Source organism: Blennius ocellaris (assembly GCF_963422515.1).
Source record: "Blennius ocellaris genome assembly, chromosome: 12".
Taxonomy (NCBI): domain Eukaryota; kingdom Metazoa; phylum Chordata; class Actinopteri; order Blenniiformes; family Blenniidae; genus Blennius; species Blennius ocellaris.
Genome location: NC_137661.1, coordinates 5,729,445 through 5,751,671, shown reverse-complemented (window position 1 = coordinate 5,751,671; position 22,227 = coordinate 5,729,445). Strand labels below are relative to the sequence as shown.

Sequence of the window (22,227 nt, the reverse complement as noted above, 5' to 3'; positions counted from 1 at the left end):
ACAGAAGCCTGCGAACGGCGTCCGTCTGTAAAGCCCAGACGCTCTGAAATAAACCGATAAGACGCTGAGCCCCCAAAACAGCTTACTAATTCAGGCCACTGTCGCCTCCTCAGCCTTGCTCCCGACTGCGATGTGCATCCCTTTTGTTTTCGCGTGATTTTTTTTTTTTTTTACTGGCTTGAATGCTTCTATGATTATGCATGTTAGAAAGTTGTCACACTTTGGAGGTGACTTTGCAACTAAATTCTTTCAGCGGTGTTGAAGATAAAGGAGATAATTAGTCTGATTCCGTCTTACACATTGTTGATAATGGCATACAAGCAAGCCAAGGCAATCAATAAATGTCAGCTAATTAATTGCTTGCTCAAAGCTATACATAGGTAATGGACACACGTTTTTGTGTAAAACTTGCTAGTTCAGAACCTTGCCAAGCTTGTCGAGTGAACATAACGGACGAGAAAACAGAGGAGAGAGGCCCATTAGCTCTGTGTCAACTCTGATGTAGTGGCCACGATAGATCATACGGCCGTGGAGCGAACAGCCATTACAGAATGGCCTGTCAGGGATCCATGAAGTGAATTAGCTTGAACAGGTCAGCTTGGCAGCGGTGAAGGCCTGGCAATGAAACCTCATGAGCTGTGCGCCTGCATACATTAAGGACAGCGAGCACGAGTGGTTTTCAAAAGCACAAAAGACAAACAAATGAAGACACGGGACTGACTTGGAGGAATTGTTTTGATTCTTTTCATGTGTGTACCACATACATCTTTATTTTGCATGATAGTACTGCATCGTCTGGGTTGTCTAGACCAACTTTCAATGACAGTGAAAGTTGACTTTCAATCTGAATCCGACGTTTGTCAGATTATTGTTGAGTTCACAAGTTGCTAGAAATGGGAACATCCCTCAATCACTTGTCTTCACATTGATTTTTGGACACAAATGAAGAAAATTGTGCAGCTCAAAAGCATCCTAAGACTAAAAATAGCTCTTAGTGATGTCACTCTTAGAATTTTCCCTTACTAAGATAAAAGCACTTCCCAAAGCATGTTAAGCCCTAAGAGAGCTCGTAAGGTTGAAAACCGCTAAAAGTAGTGAGGAAGACTTTTAAGAAGCCTAAAAGTTTCTTGAACAGACAGGATGATGGAAAGACAAAGAGAAAGGAAGGATGTTCTCCGTTTGTTTAACGACAATGGTTTAATGACACACAACTGGCTCGATCATACACGAATAATGTTTGTTGTCAACCTCATCATTGAAAAGCTTATTTCTCCCACAGGGAAGCAACGTAATAACGCCAGAGATGAAGGTGATCACAACATTGCAGTACGTTGCTGCAGGGAAGCTGCAGCAGTGGAGTCTGAGAGTGATCGTTACCACGCTTTCACAGCCTCACATTGGTGGTGAATCACAGGAATTGGTGACGGCTGCGCGGCTGTCCACCATTAATGTCGTTGTACTACATTAAGTGGTAAAAATAACCAGTGTGGACAGAAAAGATAACAATAATCAAATCAATATAATAATCGGCATGTGAACCAGATAAGTTCAATCGTTTTTAAGCTGTGTACAAATAAAAGGAATTCTTCTGAGTTTCATTAAATACACATACAATAATTTTCATGATTACACATTTTTAATGCAGCCCAAGATATTTGACCATTAATTTTACTCTCCATTTATTACTGTAGTACTTTTTTCTGCCTTTCTCTAGCAACCAATCACAGCGTTCAGCAGGCTGCATCATACATAGCAACGTGGTCGATCACGCCACTCACTTTTAAAGATTCTTTGCTCGGGATTTTTAGGCTAAGTTCAGAGCTCTAAGAGACTCTGAGACGCTTCATGAATACGGGCTCAGACCTTTGTAATATGGAGCTCTGTAGTCTTACTGTTGCGGCTTTTCCAAAATGGCCTGAATTTAGCTTGGGAAATTTGCAACAATTTAACTTCCCATTAATTTCTGAAACCAATGGAGTGTGCAGCTCATTGACTGTGGTATACATTTTTTTTTTTTTAGGACAAACAGAGAACAGTGGCGCCATAAAATGAATAGGATAAACTTCACTCACTTTCAAAAATGCAATGAATATCATTGGAACCTCAATTAACGACAGGGTTGATGATCAATTTGAAATTTTCAAAGCAGCTGTCAAGTTTACATTTGACATTATCAATTAAAAACATATACATATGTAAAACATATAAATGAGAGATCTTCCTGCATTGAAACTGCCTGGAGTCACACAATCTTTGAGAGGAATACTTTGCTGCGAATGAACTATGCCATGACTTATGTGGGCAATTTATGCAATTTATTTGTTCATTTATATTTCTGGCAAAAGTAAACCTTAGGAATTAATGCAGGGATATCCTTGTTTTCTAGAAGTGAGGAACAATGTGTTGTACAGTGCAGTTTATTGCCCCCACAAACAGTAGTTCATCATAAATATTCTTCTCTGTAGCGTCTAACTATAGAGTCCAAGAACAGTGTTCACACTGATATTACATGCATGGTTGAAAAAATGTTCAACAAGAACAATTTGCTGTAAGAAACTGAGAAATACTATTTTGGGCCATTTTATGAGAAGATTATATTTGTTAATTTGACACTTTTATTGAATACAGTGTAAAATCTGGATGTCCAGCTGTACACTTCCCTTATGATGCACCTTTTTTCCATACTAAAGGGGGAAAAGTGTGCAGGGAAAAGTTTTGCACTTTGTTACTTTGTTACTTTTCGTTTGAAGAAAATGTACTGTATATACACATGAAAGACATTTAAGAACAAATTATTCAAAAAGTGACAAAGAGTGGAGCACATTTTTGAAACAGTAATTTAAACTTTAAATGCCTCTAGTCTGGTGGTCTTTGGAGTGTAAATTACATTTTACTGCCTTGTTTTTGTTTTTTGTTTTTTTTTTCCCATAAAGAAAGGCGCAGCTCTGTTTTCTGTTTTGAAATGCCAAGAGGATTAATGGAACTGATAAGTGAAGTTGGTGTATTAAGCCAAGTCCTTCAAGCCATTTTTATTTTTGGCTCTAATTACTGAAAAACAAATGTTAAGTATTACGACAAACAAAGAAAAGGTGAAAGAGACAAGCGAGAGAAAAGGGAGACTGGGGCCTGTGTGGAAAACAACACAAAGGCTTACATGTGTGCCTTTTATGGTTTTGCTGTCCTCACATGGTTCTGAACTGCAGGGAAACAGACGGAGAACAAACCTGAACACAGGCAGACATTCACTGGCGCAAAACTGTGTGACTTTTTCTGCATGACTGGCGGTACATATTGTGAGCTGCAGCGGGGCAGAGGGCAGATGGTTGGTTCCTTTGAGGTGGGAGGTCGAAATGTAGTAAAGGTAGAACGTGTGTTTGAAGCCAGGTTCAAAATGAGGAGCACAGCTGCATTAAATAATAGTGGGGGCAATTTTATATGCTTTTTCTTTTTTTTCAATCAAGGGATTTCACTTAAACTCCATATGTGATAGTTTTGATTGTTCCTATGTATGGTAGTATTTTTCATTTCCTTTTACTTGCACGCAAATCTATAACTTGTTTCCACACTTTTAAATACGTTAGTAAATGCTTGTAAGCCCGTCCAAAACTACAAGATCTATTGATTCACCATCAAAGACACATAGTTCCTGCATCTGTTCTACAACTATCTGGGACATTTTTAGAGCCTGAGGATAACTTTGAAAAAAGTTGTTCCGTTTAGACTAAAGGAAAAAAAAAAAGGCACGCTTCACCACCAAGACAGAGATTGTGTGTGGAAATGGCTCCCTCTTGTGGTAAATAAATGAATACCACCTTTTTTTGACGAGATATTGAGAATATTGAGGTTATTAGTCTAAAAGTGTTGAAGAAAAGAATTGTATTATTTTCCAAATATTTTTTTATTGAATTCAATGTTCATTAAATGTGCATTCACCACATGCAACAGACAACATGTGTGTTGTCTCCACATCCACTGTGTGAACTCAACTTTCTTTTTTCAATATCATTACACAGTTGCATTTTGTCTGATATATTGATCCATATTGGTTTTCAACAACACTCCCTGGACCCTATTACCTGTACAGGTAATAGGGTATAATAGCATAAACATCATCAGATATCTGCTGTGGCCACTGTGAAAATTTGGCATAATGAACTTAAATTGGTTCAGGGTATTTTGTACCTTTAAAACACTGAGCATAACAAGATGAACAGCTCAATTTCCACAGAATGTATCATTCTACCACAAAATGATGGATAAAAATGATTAGAAAAAAAACATTATCAACATCACACAAGAGGAAATACAATTTCACTGGACATCAGCACACCTGTCCTTTTACACTGCCCTGAAGTTCCCTTCTTTTAAAACATTTCTATATTTTTATTTTATGTGCAATCACTGAAAAAACATCAATTTTCTTCATGCTAGTGAGCAACAAAGCAGTTGCTGCTGTCATGGTTTGTTTTTTTGTTCCTCCTTGTTTGGTGAGGCCAGGGTGGTTGATGCACTCTCCACGATGGAATGTCTTTAAACATATCCACACACACTGCATGGTCCATTTTGCAGGAGAACTACCGTTTAACATCTCCCTCCATCATTCATTCATACTGAATGAATGACAAGTCCATGACTGGACCACTGAAACATTGAAGAACAATGGAGTGGGGTCCTTCGAAGGTTGATAGCTTTTATTCCCCGCTGTGAGGCAAGCATCCACCCTTTACACATAAACCTTACTTTACATTATATTGCCATATAATAACCCCAGACCTTCAAACACACCTGTTGTAAGAGCGCAGCCACATTATCGGCATGATGAAGATTAACAGTGAGTTTGAAGACATCTGCTTCACTCATACTTCCATTGCTACAGTCTGATGAAAGACAAACGCAACAACTGCAATCCCACTGAGGGTGTGTGTGTGTGTGTGTGTGTGTCTGTGTGTGTGTGCGTGTGTGTGTGTGTGTTTTGTCTTGTTTTCTTTATGTTCTATTTCAGCTGTTACAGCTGTTTGAATCAAACATGATTTCATGAAAACTGCAGGAGACCACAGAGGAGCTACGGAACTGATCGTTTCCCTACTGACTGTTTATAGACGGGAGCCTAGCAGCTGGGGAAGATATTATGGCGCCTAATTGGATATAGATATGTTAAATTGGGGATCATTTTTTAGAAGAAGTCTAACCGACCTGGAGGGACTCAAGTCACCGTTCCTCTTCCACATATAGAGGAACCAGTTGAGTTGATTTGCCCCGCCCTAACCTCCACCTACCACCGGGGGTTTAACAGGCACATCCAACTGAGAGCAGGACCTGAAGTCGACACGGATTTTTCTGGCAGCATTTTGGGGTCCGCAGAGGAGGAAGTTGCAGAGGACAGGGATGACCGGGACTGTTTGTTCTTCATCCTGCCACTGTGACCATGTATATAGGGACCAGGCAGGAAAGAAGATGGATGGATGGATGGATGGATGGATGGATGGATGGATGGATGGATGGATGGATGGATGGATGGATTTCTCTGTTATGTAAAAGCACCTAGGAATGACTGTGTTGTATTTGGTGCTATATAAATAAAGTTGAATTGAATTGAAATGGATGGATGGATGGCTAAGGTGAGTATGAAAGAGAGGGAGACAGAGGAGGAGAGGAAGGCAGCCCGCGTGCGTGCGTGTGCGTGTGCGTGTGCGTGTGCGTGTGCGTGTGTGTGTGTGTGTGTGTGTGTGTGTGTGTGTGTGTGTGTGTGTGTGTGTGAACTAAATCCAAAAAGTAAAACCCACACATAAATGACAACTGGTGTAAAAGTTGAACAAAGGCACATGCAGCTTTGACAGAATCATATTTTTATTGCAGCTGTTTCATACCTCTTAGTATGAAACAGCCAGTGCAAAACAGCAAAGCACAACATCCAAATGAATAGTGGGCACAATAATCTACATCAGCAGCTTGACTGTGGAGGGCTTTTTGTTTATGTTTCTTCATTATTCCTTTCATGGTCCCCTCAGCCAAGAGCCCACAAGACGACCCCACAATAACAAGCTGGAATGATGTTGCCCAAAGCCACAGACCAACACTCGCTGCTTCTTTTATAGCACGATTTTGCCCACTGTGGATATTGCATCTAGTAAAAAGCTGAAATGATGATTGTTTTATAGATTTCCAAAATTACTTCATGACAACATGCTTCAATATCTGAAGAGACCAGAACCACATAAACCGAGTTTGTGTTATGTCACCTCAGAAAAAAACTCAGTTACTTCTTTACTTTTAAGTATTGAGTTTCTGTAAAGAAACACAAAATAATATATTCATTCATTGTCCATCTTACTTATCTTCATCCATGGCTCGCAATTCCTGACATTTAAGGTCATTTGTCACATCATATTTCTTACATGTTACACGATGATGTAACATGAGACACGTAACATGTCAACTGCCTCATCTCAATTGGACAACTGACTGGTGCTATGGCAAAATAGATTTTGTACTGTGGATGACAGAACTATCTGTTATGACACCCGTAAACCTCTCCCAGTGAGGAGTTACAAGTCAAGATGATGTTTGTTCAGATCTAGTTTTTGTATTTGTGGGGCACCAGAAAGTGTTCCTCAAATACAGCATCAAAATTGTGAAAACTCTTCATAATCAAGTCTCTTTCTCAAAAGTCAAGGACAAAGACCTTCATTTTCATCCAGTTGGATTAACCTCCATACTGTGTAATACTGTGGCTCATGTTTTGACCAGTGATGTGATGGCCATACTGGCCACTATTGTTAGTTCTCTTACAGTTTGCTTATAAGTCTGGGACTCAGTTCACTTAGGAGGGATTGGAGCCGAGAATTTTCACACCTTCATTTGGTTTGGGTGGCGTTCACATTCACCGTCTGTAAAATGTCACACCTTTTTCAGCACTTCTTTCTCTCTACTCCATGTCTGCCAGCGAGATATTTTCCATCTTTCTTTTCTTTTTCTACTTCTGATTCGCATGATTAGCTTTGTTTGTTTACTCCCCAGAATGCATTGCACACCACGTCACGTCCTCTCCAACGTCCTCTCACCCTACCCACTAGACAGATCGTTGGTAAACGAACCGAGACCCACGTTTCCAAGGGGACCAGACATCGCCTGTTCGTGCCTGTTCAGAGTTTTTGGGAGTATCCACATCGACCCAAACATAATTTTTTTTTCCCATGAAGAGAACTCTGGTCCAGATCAAACAGGGGAACGTGAACGCGCCCTAAGAGGTACACATGCACTTATAATGCTGTGTTGACCTCCGCTGAATACAATGATAAGGTTGGGATCATGTTTCTTGTCGGGAACCCAGAGATCTGAAGGACTATAGAGAAAGGCTGCAAATCTGGTTACGCAGAGACACGTGGGGCTCTGTTCTGTTTGAATGAAAGTTCTGCACAAGCACTGCTGAGAAACTTTGGGGTCACAGGCACATTGAACTTTAAATGGTGACCCTCACCAAACGTTGCTGTGAAGAAATTGCCCAGCCTGCCACTATGCGAGATGAAGCCAGAGTGAAGGTTAGGTGCAGAAAAAAACAGTCCACCATGACCGCATTGGTTATCTTGTGAGACTTCCAGTGGACGTTGATTAAGAGGAACTGAAGCAAAGTCCTGTAAGCAAGATACAATAACAAAACACCCCAGAACAAGCACACCCCACCAATGATGAACGCATGTCCTTAAAGTCAGTTTATGAGGAAATATACCCGCCAAGACCATTTTAATCCGACTGAGAAAAGTTGCTGACACACCCACAACTGTCAACAGCATTCCAGCCTGTTATCGTAGAAATGAGTGGCGCTTTTCCACTACTCAGCCGAACCTGACTGAACTGGCCTTGCCTCTACTCAACTCAGCCTTGTTGGTTTTCCATTACAAAAAAGTACACCAATCGTTTACAACTAATCACCATGATCATGATGCAGAGCTCAAATAATAAATTAAATTACAGACTCCAGCAGACAATGTGACACATCTTTTTGTATATTTATTGAATTCTGTTATTCACCACAGAACTGAAAAAAGTGACAATACAGAGACATAAGAGGGGTTGAGAAAATGTACCACATGCTGAATTTCTAAATCACATCGGTATCAGCCCACTACAGCCATAAAAGAGTAAAGAAGTCAAGATATATTTTAATAGAATTTTGAAACTGAATGTGAGACACATAGACACTTTCTGTGTAAGAGTTCCAAACAGTATTTCTGAAGGCCCTTCTTCAAACCGTTATTTTATTGAGTTGAGCAGCACTCTCAAACCACACCTTTTCCACATGCTCTTTTCCAAGTTTCCAGAGCTGTGTGAGGATATGAACACCTCTTTTTGATGTAAGCATGATATACTCTTCATTTTCTGGATGCAACAGAACAGTGCGACGAGCAATCACCAAGGACTGGCAGAAGCGAGACAAGACCAACACATAGAGGGAGTCTTTCTCCGCCTTATTCAGAGGAAGGACACTTTCCCAGCCAGCGAGGATAGGCCCCCCCACCTCGATGGGATCGGGGTGGTCAATCATCATATACATGATGTGGATGGCCAGTTCATGGATGTAGTAGTCCATTTGCATGTGCCCAAAGTCGATAATGCCAGAAACCCTGTATCCGTCATTGTCGTCAGGTTCCACAAGCAGATTTAAGTTATTGACATCACCATGGATGATGCCTTAGGAGGGAAAAAAAGCAGTTTACATTAAGCAAAATGCACTATAGCGGTACATCCAGGTTATGCTAATGTTTACAGCAGCCAAGAAGCTTTTTCTATGTGTTTAAAGACATGATCATAGGAATGAAAAAAAAGAAAACATTACATTTTAATATGATGCACATCAGTGTCTGCACTCACACTACAAAATCACACCAGAAAGTGTGACCATTTTTTTTCACGATTCCATTCAAACATGTACACCTAGCAGCCCTTGTTTCTATTATTAAAAAGCAAATATAAATCGATCATATTTTGCAAAATTCACTTTCTAATGGTGTTCCAACAGTAATAATCGCCTCCAAACCTGGAATGACGCCCCAGAAGTGAAGAAAGTGTGTCCTCTGTCTCCCTGGCTTGTTTCTTTTCTTTTTTTTTTCTTTTCTTTTATTATGTTGCTGCAATGAGCAAATCAAACCCTATATTGTGTCATTAGGAGTTTAGCCAAACCTAATCAAGTTCGGCTCTCCCTTTGACCCTCACACAATTAGTCCGCTCTGCTCTGCCACATGGCACCATGAGAGGAAGTACTTCCTCCTCATCCCAAGATGGGCATGTGTGGGTAGAGTCAGTCCGGCTCACCCAGACAGTCCTTCCCATTTTTAGGTGAAATCATTTTAATATATTTAATTGTGAATATATCTGGTTTGAGACTTCTGTGATGCATAAAGACGTCAATCAAATTGCTACAAATTTTGTGGAAATTTCCTTAAACCATCTGGTGCACACAGTGACTGAAAAGTTTGTTTTAATTCAACGTGGCAGGTATGAACTCAGTCCAAACACATTTACATTCACACCATCAGGTATCCTTTGTACATGTAAACACTATTCAGAACAAGAGTCCAGCCTTGTATGCCTTGTTAACCAAGGTGATGATGTTCAGCTTAGCTTCCGGTGCTCGAGAGATTCTGATTAAACTGTATGTTCAACTTGAAAGTAGTAATTTAAAAAAGTGATGATGGTGACAGCTTCATGTTTCACTATTCTCATGTATCTCAATGACTTGCCAAAAACACAACATGAATATACTGCATGCCAATATAGCTGACTGATTGAGGAATGAAGGAATACTCTCTTGTTGACACTGAAGAGTAAATATTGTTCTCACCCTTGCGGAATTTAGAGCGTTGGGGCTCCACAGACGTCTTGTACTGATGAAGAACAGACTTCACGACTTTCTGAAGAGGGTCTCCATCCAGGAGATGCAGGTACGGTTCAAGGAGGGAAATATTGGTCAAACACCAGATGAACTTCTCCCTCTCCAGAACGCTAATCTTAGGGTGCCTCATCTGGAAATGAATAAAATAGAGAAAAGAAGTGCTAAGCTGTTGTGTATACCATGACTAAGCTTTAGAAATGTTAATTGACCAAAGAGTGCAATGAGCTCTGATATGTTTTGTTTTTGTTCAGAGGGCAACAATTTGTAAGTGTTGGTGTCATACGTCTTGAAGGAGTTCGTCCATTGTCGCTGCCATCTTGCCTGTTTCATACAATAATTGTAGCATTGAAAGGACCTTGGAGATGGTCGTGCCAGGTAAATAAGTCAACAGCCGGACCAGGTACTTCTGAAGGCCAGAGCCACAATCTGGAGAAAAAGACAATGTCAGTGTGCAATTCAATTCAATTCAACTTTATTTATATAGCACCAAATACAACACAGTCAATCATAGGTGCTTTTAACAGAGAAAAGAGAAAAACTTAATGGATCCACACGAGCAAGCAGGTTTATTTGCAACTGTGGAAAGGAACAACTCCCTCTATCAGGAGGTGGCGGCGTTCTGCTGACCGGTTGGGGTGAGAGGATAGAGGAGAGGAGAGGAGAGGGAAGACAGAGCGATAGAGTGGGTGGGGAGATACAAACCTTGATTTAGGTAATCGGCAAGAAACAGACCCTGGTCCGGGTAGAGAGAGGTAGAGAGAGGTGTAGAGAGAGGTAGAGAGAGAGAGGCGGGGAAAGGGTGTTAGAGATATTTACCTTCATTAAAAGCTTCATGCAGCTATTCCATTACCAGTAATCAGATTAAAGTTACTTATCCCAGTCACTGTGCGTGACAATTGTAGTGTCCTGCAGAACCGGTGTAGGTACCAGATCTGTCTGGGGCGGGGCTTGCATCCATGCTTTCTGATGATGTTGCACATTATGATTGGCTGTGATGATGTTTCGCATTATTACTGGTTGCAAGTTTCTCTCGTCACAGTGTAAATACGTTTGGAAGGTAAGGTTAGCTTTCACAGTCAGCTTCATAGCTTTGTGAAAAGCTAACATGGCTGTGTGAGGTGAAAAGGACGCTACGAGTGGTTTTATACCTCCGAATGTCCCGAAGCAGCAGTGCTCACTCTGGTTTAACTTCAGGAGCGACTGAAGGTTTAATTTCAGGAGAGTGTAGAAACTGGAGGTGCCTGGTGAAGCTTGCTCTGATGATCATGGAGTGTCCTTTTTTTGCCCCTCATCCATTTTCTTTTCCCTTCCAAGTCCTTTCCAAGTGTTTTTTGGGCATCAAGCACATTCCCTTAACATAATCTATTTGATCATGCATGTGTACTTGTTGATTTTTTTTTCTGTGTATTATCTATCTATCTATCTATCTATCTATCTATCTATCTATCTATCTATCTATCTATCTATCTATCTATCTATCTATCTGTCCATCAAGCCATCCTGTATTGTAGGTTGTCCATGAAGAGTTGCGGTAGTTCATATTGTGAGACGTTTTCAGCAGGTGCAGGCACAAGCCCCATACCTTACCCTGGATGCTTAGGATGCACACCCATAGTGCATGTAGTCTCTGCAAACTCATCTGGCCTGTCCTCTTCTCTACTCTCAGCCAATCACAGGCCAACCCACTCTGAATGTGCATTCAGGTGACACAAAAAAATCTGAACCAACAAACATATCTAAAAATATCATTGCAACAAGAATACAACTGCAGAGATATTAGTCTATTGTTTAATTTTCCTGATTAAAATCTTTTATTGGCAGGAAGCCCCGCCCCCCATTTTTTCACTCAATCAATCAATGAAAGACTTTATTTGTACCCAGGGGGGCAATTAAAAGGTCACATAGAGCAGGTAGTGCAAATAAATAAATAGAAAAATAGTGCAACAACAGACTACAACTACATCATAGATCATCATAAATAAATACAAGTAATAGTAAAAATCTGATAACAACTACAATAACTAATGCAGGCCAAAGGTTAAAATATGTATCAGGATGGTGCGGGAAGCCAGCATGATTGAGACAATGGGGGAGATGTCGGCAGCTGCTGAAAGTAACTAAAAGAGTAGCTTGTAATCTAACTTAGTTATTTTATCAGTAATCGTATTACTCTTTCAAGGTGCATGTGGCAACACTGCTGGTGTCCTACCTATTTCCTCCAGGCTCATGAGCTGTCCTGAGGTGGAGGGCAGGGCTGTTTGAGCAAGGACTCCTTTCTGGCGAAGGAATGACATAACAAAAGTCTGCACCTCAATCAAGTCGAGATTGTCACTGTCCTCTGAGTTTAGGATCTTAAGGACGCATTCGCAGCCTTCAACGGGCACCACGTAGAAGTTTTGGTCTTCGTAGCTGGGCAGCGAGTGAATTTCCAAGGCTGTCAAATTGTAGCGCCTCTTCAAAATCTCAGACACCTGGGAGTGGCTGAAGTTAGGTTTGGAATGCTTTTCTGCCATTAGACCTGGAGAAAAAAAAGAAAAGTCTTTAGAGAACAAATTCCACCAAAGGTAACAAAAGCACAACACATCCATTTCTCATTCAAACTGCTTTTGGGGTTTCATATTGAGATTTGTTGCTCACTAAATATAATGTTCAGAATTGATTGTTAGTCTGGATTGTTAGACTTAATAAGGGTACATCTACATAATGAGAAAAAATGATCTTTTTTCTCCCCAGCCTTATCCAAAAAACCTCCGTCCACACGTCACTATGAACACGGCTCAACATGAGGCTTTAGGGCATGCATTACACATGCCAGGCCATTAGGGGCACTGTGACTTACCAAACACACCAAAAACGCAGAACGTCTGTAGCTCAATTGGAGCTTGTAGTTCCTGATTGTTGTGGTTATTTGATGACATTGCGGACCATGATGGGGGAGAGGGGGGCGATTATGTCATCTTTTTTCCACAGATGATTGTCTTTGCTGACTTTGCATTTTAAAATGTCCCCACTCTAGGATCCGTGTAAAAAAAAAAAAAATCTGTTTTCACACTTCTAAAACTGCCTCATGTGGACCATGGGCCAAAAACAGCACGTTAAGGTTAACCATAGTGTGGACGGCCAAATTGTATTGGCACAACAATGAAAACCTGCAGCTCTGCTTGCTTTTGGTTGATAGCTTGAGCAGGTTTTAGCAAATATCGGGAGAAAAACTGAATGGGCAGATTACATGAATTCTTTTCACTTGACAGCTCAAAATAAGCAAAGAAAATTTAATTATTTGAAAATGTGTTTGGCCTTAAGTAATATATCATCCCAGATAAAGTGAAACTATTTATTTGTATACAAACAGGAGAGTAAATCACAAAAATAATATTTTAAACACAAACATGCTTATAACCTGTTGCAGCACAGCACAAATAAATGTGTAAGATTTTAGCAGTTGTATTTTCATATGTTTTTGAAGTTTAGATGTCAGCCTCCTACAGGCCAGGCTTTCTGAGACATGGGTGTCCAGGAACACTGAATATTAAATGAACCTCTATTTGAACATCATGAAGATGTCATGAGTTCCTTCATTTTACATAATGGATTGTCCAATGATGTGTGGGGGCCACACTAAAGTCTATGTCCAACATCATGTTTTAATTAATCATCACTCATTTATGCTCAATATATACACTTTGGTTGTAACAGTGTACTTGTACAGGCACTGTGGTTTTGTTTGGGTATATTAAAGGCCTAGGGAAATGTAACACGCTATTATGCAAAAAACGATAGTTCGGGTACTACTTGAAAGGTTTCTCTGACATTGCCCCACCACTGTCGTCGCATAACAAAACGTCATTTGAATTTTGAATCTCCAGCCGACAAAATCGGGGGAATCCTTCTCCTTCGTGGCCATTGTGGGCGGAGCCGATGCATGACGTCACGAGTTGGACACGATCTCGATCTGTTGTGTGGCGTTCATATTGGCTTGCGTTGTTTCCCGTCTTAAATATTGAAGTTTTTACAGTGTTTTGAAGTTATAGACGGCGTTTTATGAGCCTTGACGAAAGATTGAGCCTGGAAGAGACCCGAGAGAGGAGAAAAGGAGCGAAAGATTGAGCATGGAAGAGACCCGAGAGAGGAGAAAAGGAGCGAAAGATTGAGCATGGAAGAGACCAGAGAGAGGAGAAAAGGAGCGAAAGATTGAGCATGGAAGAGACCAGAGAGAGGAGAAAAGGAGGAGGGGAAAAAATATCCACTGTGGCAGGATAAAGGACACAAACCAGGCAACGGGGTCACCAATGGCAGAACGACCCATTCTGTGTCTTCTTCATCAATAACTGGATTTGAAATGCCCGATGATGATGAAACATCGTTAAAACTCCGATCCGCCATAATGTAAACACAACTTGGGCACAGCGTGTGTCCAACTCGTGACGTTACTACTGGAAAGACAATGGTCAGAAACGGTTCACCGAGCAGCGAAACTGACGCTGTTTATCGGCTATTTTCTCGCAGATTGCCGTGTCTTAAAATTTTAACCTTGGGCCAGTTAGCACAAAAATGTCCCTTGAAGCGATAGTCAGAGTGTTTTGGAGGTCGAATTTTCATTTACCTGGGCTATGAAGTACACTGTGGTGTGCACCTTGGGGGAGGTTCTCTCAGTCAGGGTGGAGCAGCCGTGTTGGTGACATGAGGAGGTGTGTCTGTGACGCGTGGGCAGTGTTGCCGCAGGTACTTTCGAAAACTAATCTGTTTACTGATTACTAGTTACTCTTTTTTAAAAGTAACTTAGTTATTTCACAGATTGCTTGTTCTTTAAAGTATCTAAATTAGATTACAAGATATTTTTTTAGTTACTTTCAGCAGCTGCCGACAACACCCCCCAACGTCTGAACACAGATATAAAAACCAATAGAAGCTTTTAGAGATAATCTCACCTTTTTAACAATTGAACGAAGGAGTAAATTAATCATTCCAGTTTAAAAGAATTGTACTTGTGAGTGTAGCAGGCATTTGCGTGTGTGTGTGTGTGTGTGTGTGTGTGTGTGTGTGTGTGTGTGTGTGTGTGTGTGTGTGTGTGTGTGTGTGTGTGTGTGTGTGTGAGTGTGTGTGTATATGTTGAGCACACATGAATATGCAATAACACATATTCCAATATTGACATATGGAGAATAGAAAGTACTGTATATAGAAACAAACCAACAAAAAACAACTGAAAGATTGTTTCCATCCCAGAGCCATTGTCGCCACATTATTGTTACATTTATGAGAATTATTTGATGTATCACTGTTCTTTTTCAGGTTATCTATTTGTTTTCCAGTGTGTGTAAATATGATAGTTGAAAAAGAGAGGCTCTTCTATCTCTTTAAAAAATTGTATCGATGATAAAAGTACAGGGATTCTTCTCAAGCCGACCCGCACTCCTCTGGAAGTCCTTCCTACAGCTACTATTTATTGAGCTTTCACATACTCACAAATTTACATATGAGTGAACTGTATTTTATTGAATGTCTTTTATTCATATTAACACACATGCATGTTAGTCTAATTTTGAAAATTGTCCAATAATGGGCTGAGGACACAGTTATCATGTCACTTTTAAAGGAGTAAGACAGTGATGGCCCTATTGTCAAAGAGAAGTCAGTGATGAGTAAAATAATCACTTTGTGACGGTGGTATCTTCACATACAGCGAAATGTCCATTGAGAGCATGTCGATGTAACGCTAAATACAGATTATTTAGATAGTTCTATCTCGATAACATCTGGAACAAAACTGGTAGAATGTGTTCAGGTAACCCAGTGAGCAAGCAACATCCATAGACATCCAAGACACGTCAGTCCGTCCATCCATCCATCCGGGCGTAATCTGGATGTCTATTTGACAGCGACAACTAGTTGACAAATAACAAATAAAAATGAAATAATGGACATCTAATCAGTTGAAAGAGACAGGTCACAAGCTGTCTGTTACTCTAAGTCCAACTGCCTGTATGATTATTGATTTGTCATTAAAATATTGAGGAGACTAGATCATGACAAGAGACAGCATGTGAAGTTTAATGCACAGTCTCCACAGAGAAACTAACCACTTTGATAAACTTATCTCGTGAATACAACTCTGTACATGAATAATGTCAATTGATGTCAATGTTCACATTGGTGCACTGGTTCACGCTCTCACTTTACAGGCAGAAGGTCATCGTTTCAAATCCAGTTGGAGGTGTTTGTGGAATTAATGCGTGTGTGCATGTGTTTCCTCAGGGTGCTCTGGTTTCCTCCCACATTCTAATAGAATTCATGCAAACTATCATTCTAAATTGACTGTCTGTGTGTATCCTGTATAAAACTGATAACCTGTCCTTTTTCTTTTGAAACATATTTTCATTGACGTGCAGACGTGAATACAACATCCAAGAGAGACGTCTTAAAAACTGTCATTCTGGCCCCTCTGAGGACGTCTTGTGGATGTATAGAGATGTCTTTTAGATTTGACTATGAATCCTATTACTAATAACCTTTGTAGAAACAAACTTTGAAACAGTAAAATTACAGATAAGATAGATATGGTATTTTGCAGCTGTGGTGTACTCACGCTGAGGCTTTGATATGATCCAAGTGTTCGTAGTCAGGAGCGTCACAAGGCTTCCAGTCATCCACTGCTCACGGCACAGAGTGAGTTTGAGGCTTTATTAGGGAGTTGAGAGGTGTGGCATAAAGGAAGGTGGGTTAGAAAATGACAGGAGCCTGTTCATCTTGTTTGGCACCTGTTAGTGTGAAACCTCAGCAGTCATTCTCAGGTCAGGTTACTCTCATGTGACCTGACCTCACTCTCATGTCTCATGTACTCCTGTCATGAGGACATGCAAAACCTGTACGAGACCTGGCCTGAGGCCCTCAAATTCATGTCGGTGGAATTTTTTGAAAAACATTTCATGTTCCATAAGTGCTGCGTCATTCACACCTTCGTACACCGCCGACAAAGCCGGGCCTCCTAGGCCCGGCACTCCACCAGGTCACTCCATCATCCCACACTGACCTCTGTACGAGGCCTGGCCAAAGGCCCTCAAATTCATGCCGGTGGAAGTTTGTGAAAAACCTTTATTGCTGCATCATTCACACCTTCGTACACCGCCGACAAAGGCCGGGCCTCCTAGGCCCGGCACTCCACCAGGTCACTCCATCGTCCCACACTGACCTCTGTACGAGGCCTGGCCTTAGACATGTAATTCATGTTGGTGGAAGTTTGTGAAAAACCTTTATTGCTCCTAGGCCCGGCACTCCACCAGGTCACTCTATCGTCCCACACTGACCTCTGTACGAGACCTGGCCTGAGGCCCTCAAATTCATGTCGGTGGATGTTTTTGAAAAACCTTTATTGCTGCATCATTCACACCTTCGTACACCGCCGACAAAGCCGGGCCTCCTAGGCCCGGCACTCCACCAGGTCACTCTCATGTCGCACACTGACCTCTGTACGAGACCTGGCCTGAGGCCCTCAAATTCATGTCGGTGGAAGTTTTTGAAAAACCTTTATTGTTCCATAAGTGCAGTGTCATTCACACTAGAATTGAAGTAAGACCAGATTCAGGATCGGGGCCATCTGGGGAGTACCCAACAGACATTTTCAGACAGCTCGGCTAGCTTGCGGCTTAGCATGCCTGTTAGCATGCGAGCAAACATTGTCCGATTGAGCCGAAATTTGGTAGGTAGCCTAATGGGGGTGCTGCGATCACAACTCACTAGCTAATTAGCTGGTTTTGACGCCGTTTTTTCAAAATAAAAGTCACACATTTTTTTTATTTTTTTATTTTTTTACTTAATGCAATATTTTGAACCGTTCATAGCCACCCCCCCAACGGGCAGTCTCGAGGTCCCGTCCAATGCTGCTTGCAGCTTTAATTATAATTGATTTCCTAGTCTTTCACTGTTTGAATGAAGTGCACCCATTTTTACACTGGAAGACGATCATTGCCACATCTCTTTTGTATTAATTATGCTTTTCTATTTTTGAGTTCGTCTGCTGACGGGCGGAGTCATCGGGCAGTGGCTAAGGCGGGGCAACAGACGAGAGGCTGTGCCAAGCAGTTGGCCCCACCATCTCGTGCCATAGCAGAGGGGGGTTTCTTTTAGGTTCAGTAGTTTCCCCACCATTAGTTTGTGTATTATCATTTGTTTCCCCCTTGTGTTTTAGTTGGTTTCACCCGATCTAGGGCTGGGCGATGTATCGAGTTTTTACGATATATCGATATATTTTCAAACAAGATATGAATTAAGAAAATATCGTAATATCGATATAATTTATTTCACGTTAAAATGAGCAAACTCCGCTTATTTGCTGTGTTCCTTGATTCTCGCCCGCCTCCCACTTCCTCTCCACACTCACACAAGCTATTAAACCCCTCCCCTTCCTCCTTCCAAGACGCGCTTGCCCTCTCACGCCCACTACACTTTCACTGACTCAATACAACAACAACACACTAGCAAAGATGGAGTCTGAATGTGCCACCGGCGACACGTGTGGTAGTGGCCAACTACTTGTAAGTAAATCGTGAAATTCTGGCTCGGTTGTGTGGCGGTGGTTCGGATTTAAGCCACTGGACAAAAAGCAGGAGAATGTGTTTTGTAGGGAGTGTCAGAAATCCGTGGCTACAAAAAGTTCGAGCACAACGAACCTATTCCACCACCTTCAACAGCGGCACCCAATACAATACGAAGAGTGCATAAAACTTCGTGGCACGACAGTGGCAGTGCAATCCACGTCCCCAGCACTAAAACAATGTACACTGCAAGCTTCGATTTCACGCGTAGTGCCTTATGAGAAAACCAGCAAAAGATGGGAACAGATAACCAGAGCAATCGCATATCACATTGCTAAAGATCTAGTCCCCATTTCCACCGTGGAACGCGACGGGTTTGTTTGCCTCATCAAAGTCCTCGACCCCAGGTACCAGTTGCCAAGCCGGGCATATTTTTCACGAGAAATGCTGCCAAAAATGTACGCCGAAGTGAGGAAGATCATTGCCACACAATTAAGTAAAGTCACTTACTTCGCGCTGACCACAGACATGTGGTCTAGCAGGACCACCGAACCGTACATGTGTGTGACAGTCCATTACATCGTCGACTGGGAATTAAAAAGCGCCTGCCTGCAAACAAGCTACTTCCCTGCTAATCACACGGGAGACAACATCGCCGAAGCTTTGCAAGACACCCTGTCCAATTGGGGGTTACCGTCAACTGGACTAGTTGCAGCGACAACGGACAACGGAAGCAATGTGGTGAAGGCCATTGAAAGCAACGAGTGGCAGAGGATGCATTGCTTTGGTCACAGACTTCATCTGGCAATCGGTGAGTGCAATATATTGTAATGTTTAGCCTAAGTTACCGAAAGACCACCAGGGCTGTCTGTGTCCCGCTCCATCACACATGTATAGGCTGCTACACTCACGCACATACGGGCATTTCGCGCACCAACAGTACAATAACATTGCTCGAACACATAGGCCTACCTATTACATAAACACATTGCACTAAAACAATTTACTGAATGAATGGGCTAAAATGGCTGGCCTACTTATTGATGTCCTCACACAATAGAGTTTGTGTAGTGATGTTTTTTTTTTAAAGTTTTTTTAAAAGTTCTATTTCTTCAGAACAAGTAAAAGTAGGCTTTGATGTTGCTAAAAACGAATATTGGCTGTATTAAAAAAGAACAAGACAGCATGTCAGGAATGTGAATAAAATATGTGCTCTTATGGAGTGATAGACAAAGATGACCTCTAAAATACAGGCCTACTAGTGTGTAAATGTCATTGTAGGCCTACTTGTTACAATGACAATAAAGGACTTCTAATCTATCCAATTTGAAAGATGTTTCTTGAAAATATCTATGAAAATGCAAAGCACAAATGCATTATTAACTAAATAGCTGTATTATAGAGATTAACACAATATTAACATTGGTCTTAATGTGTTATTCATGAACTTTGTTTGTATTTCACAGGACATGGGATGGATGACCACGAGCAACGCATCACCCGGGCCATTTCCATCTGAAAAAAAATCGTCAGCAGCTTCTCTTACAGCTGGAAGAAACGGCGAGATCTAGCTGAAGTGCAGATTCAGCTCAATCTGCCAGGTCACCAGCTCATTACAGAGTCATCAACACGCTGGGGGTCGAGGCTGCAAATGATCCAGAAAGTCCTGGAGCAGGAAAGAGCCATTGCCAAAGTCTTGTCTACTGACAAGAAAACCAGGCATCTCATCCTGACCTGGCAGGACATTGAGGTCCTCGAGGCTGTGCAAAAAGCCCTGCAACCACTGCAAGACTTCACAGACGCACTTTCAGGCGAGAAGTATGTCACCATCTCTTTCCTCCGACCTGTGTTGCACCTTTTCAACACAAGCCTCCTGTCCCCTACTGAAGGAGATAGTCAGCTGTGCAAGGCAATCCAGAAAACCATTCTGGATTACCTCAACAGCAAATATGCAGATCCATCCACCAGTGGCCTGTTGGACATCTCCTCTTTTCTGGATCCCCGGTTCAAGGCCAGATATATTCAAACTGACAAGCTGGATGCCCTCAAAGACAGAGTCATTTTGGAGGCTGAGCTGTTGCAGGGAAGTCTGTCAGTGGAGAATCAAGACACAAGTGTGGCTGACCCTACTACACTTGAGTCTGCCAACCAGGATGCAACAGGAGCAGCAGGAGGAGCAGCAGCAGCAGCAGCAGCAGCAGCAGCACCGCCATCCAAGAGGAAGAAAACGCTGGCAAGTTTCTTCAAACATCCTCTAGAAACCAGCAGTTCAATCTCAAAGAGGGAGGCAATTGAAAAGGAACTGTGTAGCTTCCTCCTAGCGCCTTGCCCTGACACTGAGGCCAACCCTCTCAACTGGTGGAAGGAACACGAAGCTGCCTTTCCAACACTGGGACGCCTGGCAAAGAAGTACCTCTGTGTACCAGCAACCAGCTCCCCTTCAGAAAGGGTTTTCAGTTGCAGTGGGAACATTGTAACCTGTAAAAGAGCCTCACTGAAGCCTGAATCTGTTGATAGGCTAGTTTTTCTTGCAATTAATATGTGATGTGTTGAGCAGTGTGCCTGCTGCAGTTTTTGATCTACCTCACACATGCTAGTGTGTTACCTTAATATGACCTTAGGCTTAGGCAATGTCCCATGTTTGTTTTTTTGTTTGTCCAGCATAATATTTGACCTAGGATTTGCACACAAGAGGAAGCACTTTTAAGTTACAAACTGTTAAGCATAAGAAAAAGCTGCTCCCCTTGAGAAAGGATTTCTCTAACCCTGTTAAAGAGCCTCACTGATAGGCTAGTTTTATTTGCACTGAATCTGTGAGATGTTAAGCAGTGTGCTTGCTACAGTTTTTCTCACACATGCTATTTTGTGTGTTCACATCAACATATTTGACTGTTCAGGACCTAGGATTGGCACACGAGAGAATGCACTTTTAATTGGCAAACTGTTAAGCTTAGGGGAAAGCTACTTTGCCAGATTAACCAAAATGTATTTTTTGATACATATTGTATTATTATTTGCACAGCTATATATTTTAATTTTATGTAGAAAGAATATTTTTATACTTTATGTATACTTTTTTTTTTTTTTCTATTTTATTTATGTTATGTAATTCTGTGCTACTTTTTCTTTTCTGTGCTGTTAATACCCATCTTGACTAACTGGGTTAATAAAGGTGCCACTGACTGTTTACAGTACAGTTGTCATTCAGTCCAATGAAGAATTTCAGTGAATTTCACTCAAAAATTAATATTTTTTTATGTATATTTTCACCAGAAAATATATCGAGATATATATCGAATATCGAGTTTATGTAAAAAAATATCGAGATATACTTTTTGGTCCATATCGCCCAGCCCTAACCCAATCCCTATATAAACCCCTGAGTCGCTCATTTGGGGAAGTCATTTTGCTACATCAACATCTCAGTTGTTTAGATATTTTGAGTTTGTTTTGTTGACCTCATTTTCTGTTAAAGAAACCGTCATTGGTCCGTTGTTTTGTTGGGGTAAATAAAACCCTTTTTCAAAGAAACCTGTTTGCCTACTGCTTGGTCCCTGACAGTGTGTGCGTGTGTGTTCAATTTTGTAAAAATGATCCCAAAAAAAAAAGATTTCGCTTTGGACAAATGTATTACAAAATTTGGAATGAGACTGCATTGAAATGAAATTAGTACTACCGGTAATTCAAAGCACATATAAGAACATTCAGTTAAACTATTGATTTGGAGCATTAACATAGTTAATAAAATATAAGTAACAATTACCTCAGAAAATACAATCAACAAAAACTTTTGACGTGTCACTTTTT

The 22,227-nt window shown here is 41.2% G+C and overlaps 1 protein-coding gene across 1 annotated transcript; it reads right to left on the bottom strand.

Moving 5' to 3' along the window:
- Positions 1 to 8,144: 8,144 nt before the first annotated feature.
- LOC308138035 (hydroxylysine kinase-like) lies at positions 8,145 to 16,529 on the bottom strand. Its single transcript, XM_080506970.1, has 5 exons — positions 16,476 to 16,529; positions 12,099 to 12,407; positions 10,173 to 10,315; positions 9,839 to 10,019; positions 8,145 to 8,688 (listed from the first exon to the last, which is right to left on the bottom strand). Exons 2-5 carry the CDS (start codon positions 12,400 to 12,402, stop codon positions 8,243 to 8,245), a joined length of 1,074 nt encoding a protein of 357 aa, XP_080363096.1. The 5' UTR covers positions 12,403 to 12,407; positions 16,476 to 16,529; the 3' UTR covers positions 8,145 to 8,242.
- Between the last annotated feature and the right edge of the window lie 5,698 nt (positions 16,530 to 22,227).

Excerpts from the sequence above, each read along its gene's own strand:
- LOC308138035 (XM_080506970.1), bottom strand. The coding sequence starts at position 12,402 with ATGGCAGAAAAGCATTCCAAACCTAACTTCAGCCACTCCCAGGTGTCT. Across the intron at positions 10,020-10,172 it reads TGGACGAACTCCTTCAAGAC|ATGAGGCACCCTAAGATTAG; the intron begins GTATGACACCAA and ends ATTCATTTCCAG. Across the intron at positions 8,689-9,838 it reads ACGCTCTAAATTCCGCAAGG|GCATCATCCATGGTGATGTC; the intron begins GTGAGAACAATA and ends TTCCCTCCTAAG.